The sequence below is a fragment of the Squalius cephalus genome (assembly GCF_949319135.1).
Source record: "Squalius cephalus genome assembly, chromosome: 1".
In the NCBI taxonomy this organism is placed as follows: domain Eukaryota; kingdom Metazoa; phylum Chordata; class Actinopteri; order Cypriniformes; family Leuciscidae; genus Squalius; species Squalius cephalus.
This window is the reverse complement of record NC_137122.1, coordinates 43732449-43736840: the sequence shown is the minus strand read 5'-3', so window position 1 is coordinate 43736840 and position 4392 is coordinate 43732449. Positions and strand designations below refer to the sequence as shown.

General features: G+C 38.6%; 1 protein-coding gene across 1 annotated transcript; it reads right to left on the bottom strand.

The window, feature by feature from the left end:
• On the bottom strand, nt 1-4149 carry atp6v0ca (ATPase H+ transporting V0 subunit ca). The gene is made up of 3 exons (XM_079884347.1): nt 3864-4149; nt 1942-2125; nt 1-632 (listed from the first exon to the last, which is right to left on the bottom strand). Exons 1-3 carry the CDS (start codon nt 3934-3936, stop codon nt 425-427), a joined length of 465 nt encoding a protein of 154 aa, XP_079740473.1. The 5' UTR covers nt 3937-4149; the 3' UTR covers nt 1-424.
• Nucleotides 4150-4392: the final 243 nt, after the last annotated feature.

Sequence of the window (4392 nt, the reverse complement as noted above, 5' to 3'; positions counted from 1 at the left end):
TCAATTTAAATGGTCCCAAAAGTGAGAAAACAAAATGACAGTTGATTTGTTCTTTAAACAAGAATAAAACTGACAAAATAAAAGGATGACAAACAAGTGTAGCATAGGAGAAAGAGGGCATCTATTTAAACACACACACACACTCACACACACACACACAGGACGAGAGCAATAGCTACACAGCGCATTTACAGGGGAACACACATCAGGCTACTATACACAGAGAGGAGGTTCAATCACACATTCACTTGCAAACAGCACACTCACGATACACGCATGCACGCAAAAAAAAAAAAATCCTCTCTCGTTGTTTCGGGTGGTGAAATTACTCAATTTGTATCATTAGGAGGATGTTTGTGTTGGTGCGTCTGTGTGTGTGCGTGGTTGATGGTTGTTCATGTGTAAGAGAGGATAAGAGCAACGATTAACCCTTGGTGGACAGGATAAGAGCAACAATTAGCCCATAAAGCCCCAGAACCTCAGCGAAAATGAGGATGAGGATCATCCCCACGAATAAACGAGGCTGCTGGGCTGTGCCCCTCACTCCTGCGTCACCCACGATACCAATGGCGAAGCCAGCCGCAAGACCACTAAGACCCACGCTCAGCCCGGCACCGAGGTGCAAGAAACTCCTAAAGAGAGAGACACGCACACAAAACACATTTGGATAGTGTTAGATCTTTTTCTGTAACAATTTTTTTTTAACATTTTGAAGATAACAAAATGTAGACAATTGAGAAATGTAATTGTGATTTTCCCATTACATCCAAATAATAATTAATTAATTAAATAATTAATAAATTGAAGAACACAAGCCTTACACCTCACAGATGTACAGATGTAGTCTCTTCAATTGTTTATATACTCTACCTATCAATTCTAATATAATTTTAAATCTTTTCTGTAACAATATGTTATGTTATGTCTAACTACAAAGACAATAAAATGTAGACAGTAATGGGGATTTTTACACTATAACTAAAAATGTATATATAAAAAAACACACTGCATAGTCTTCAATGCTACAAAAAGTTACAAAAGTGATTCAGTCAAGAGCAGTGAGAAATTCTTTTCTTGCTTGATTAACATTAATGACACTGATAACAGCCGGTTTATTAGGCTGCCGTCACTTTAAGAACGAATACATGATCCAATATACTGTTACACATGTATTTTCTCTCTCAATTGCTTACATTCACTTGAGACATAAATGACTGTTCATGAGGATACTTCCATTGGGTCCCAATTAGAACTCAGTTCAGTACTCGCACGCTCTCTGAGCTGCGGCTTCATGTGCGCATGTCTCTCAGACAGCATGTGCATATAGCAAAACGAGTTCTCTTTCGCTGTTTACTACACTTCAACAGTTTAAAATCACTTGTTTTTAAACCGCAATGCTTAAAAACGCATGTAAACCATAAGCTTTCGTGACTGCGAAGTACAGCAATATCACATGAGCGTAACCACGCTAGAGGTGATAGTCCAAGATCTCTACCGGTTGACAGATTTCTACTGGTTAATCGTGTCTATCGGTTTATATATTCAATTCTAATGAAAGTGTTATATCTTTTTTGTAACAATATATTTTATTTGTCAAACATTATGAAGACAATAAAATGTAGACAGTCATTGCGATTTTTCCATTACAACCAAATAAAAATATATTAATAATAATAATAATTTACAAAAAAAGAACAATACCCTTACACCTCCATGTACACAAACTGTAACAACCTCTTTAATTGTTTATATACCCTCATTGTCTATCTTTCTAATATAGTGTTATATCTAGATTTAGATTATTCTTATCATATAAAACAGATATTATAGATAGCTATTTAAATTACAAACCAGCCAGCAATAAAAAAACGTGCTAGTTTTTGTTTCTGAGGAAGCTAAGTAGGAAAATCAGGCAAGACACACGTGAGGTGCGTGACTCACTTGTAGAGGGTGACATTGGCAGAGATGTTGTTGGCAATGAGTACAGCCACCACCAGGCCGTAAATGGCAATGATACCCGCCATGACCACGGGAATGATGGACTTCATGATCAGCTCCGGTCGCATCACTGACATGGCAGCAATGCCCGTGCCACTCTTGGCTGTCCCATATGCAGCACCCAATGCTAAAAAGAGAGAGGAGGAGAATTAACACGTGCAAGGAGACAAGGAGAGTGAGAACAAGTACTTATGATGAGTTAAAGTTCAATGAATACAGGACAAGGCAAAGTTGTGGGTTTGAGTGAATACCCAACTAATGAACACCATTCTAACACATGAGTCCGAAATGTCAACCCCCGAATACACACCAGCTGTTCCACGAACACTGTGTAACTGTCTTAAGGGAAAACAATACAAGCAAAACCATTGGTTTTTTTTTTAATGCAATGATCAATGTTGAGATTTTGAGCTATTTTGCTTCCATAACATGTCTTCTTTTAGTGCTAAGGAAACTCACACTTAAGTATTTGTTTTATTACACACACATTATCCATTTATGTCTGTCGATTTCAATTACAATACATATAGGCAGTTTTTTTTAATCAATCATGCACTGAGCCAGAAATCTCCACTTCAGTAGCACTTACTAAACTTTCTGGATTTATTCCTTATCTATATTGTGAAGTTTTTTTACAGAGGTGTTTGTTCATATAATCATTTGCCTGTTTACATATGTTATTCCTAAAAACATGGTCATTTTTTTCTGGCTGTTGGCTATATTTTTGGAGTGATACAAAAATATATACAAAATCCCTTTCTGTAAAAGATCTTTATCCAATGTTAAGATTTCTGTTCTGGAAATGTATGCACATCCATGCATATTTAAATTAGATAATTTGATAACATTTGTGTGTTTAAACAACATTTCAGAAAACCTGGAATACAAAACCAGTTAATGTCGTAATGTAGTGACTAATCAGGTGAGGAAGTATGGTGATATTTATCAGTTACATTTTCACCCTAATTACATGTGTTGTCTTGCTTTAAAGCTTTTAAAAGGCAAGGTCAGCAAAACATTAAGACAGTGGCCAATTGTTGTCGCTTTCAGTCACATGACTGACTACAGCAGCGAGTTCCCTTGGTTTGTAAGAAGCCGACGAGGAGGTGCTTCAAATTTATTTGGATCACTCCGGGATTTAGGCACGGTGTGCTGACCGAGACTGAGTAAATGTGAAATACTAAGAGTAATGGCTGTCGTTTGAATACAAAAAAATAAGCGTGGCTCTGACTGAGATAAACAGTTAAACTGACAAGGACGTTTTTGTCTGGGCGTGTAGTTCGTGTTTTAGAAAGTACTGTCGCATTAGATAAGAGCAAACCGGTTCATGTTAATCAAGTAATGCATTTCGCCTTGGCTTGAGAAAAAGAAAATAAATCAATGACACTAAAACGACGCTACTGTTACAGTCTAGACCAATATATAGTATATATATGAGATTATAAGTAGATTATTAGAATAACAAAAAATCGGTCGTGTCTTCCAACCATAGACTATATATGTTTAAAGGACATTAAACAAATGACGTCCTTGCGCAAACATTTTAACAGGAGAGACTCAGCTCGTCCGAAACGAAAGCGTCTTCCACGCCGGGATCGGTGAACCGTGGCAATGAAGGAAATAATGAAACGAAATAAATAATTTATAGATATTACGTCAAGTGAGACGTCATGTGCCGTGATGGAAACCTTCGCATCCCTTCTCCTACTACTAACTTACAGGTACACGGCTCAGCGAGCCGCAACACCACCAGTCTGCCCCGCTCGCAGACACCCGATCGATGGCAAGCGATCATCGCGTTTACTCGGGGTTTTCATTTAATAAAGCATTCACTGAATTTAAGGTTAAAATGACGCGTCTCTTACCACTGAACACCATTGCTGCTGAGGCACCCATCACTGCGAAGAAGGGTGAGTACTCGGGGCTCGAGGCAGACATTCTTCTGTTCTGGCACGTTCAGGACACTAAAACTAAAGACAGAAAGGGAAGAAGGCTTCAGTCTAGGAGGTTAAGGTTCCGAAGAAGATCTATTCTAGGTTGACAGGTCTTGTAAGAGCAGGAGAGGATGGTCACGAATCCGACAGGACGCTGATCGCCGGTGGAGAGGAAGAAAATGGCGAAATGGAGAGTGTCACATGATCAACCATGAGTGCAGGGTCCATTTCCGCTTCTCTGGGGATGACTTATGAATACGCAATGCGTTTCTTTTTAGGATTTTGAAATGACTGACTGTCACGGGACCACAGAGAGGACTTGCAGCGTTTTAGTTGAATTAAATGCACATTAGTAGTTTTGTGTGAGCATTCGGTGGTTCTGTCGTTTGAACAACACCCCTATTTTATAGGCATTTTGGTATATTCCATTGCAGGCTTCCACTTTGATATGTGGGAAATG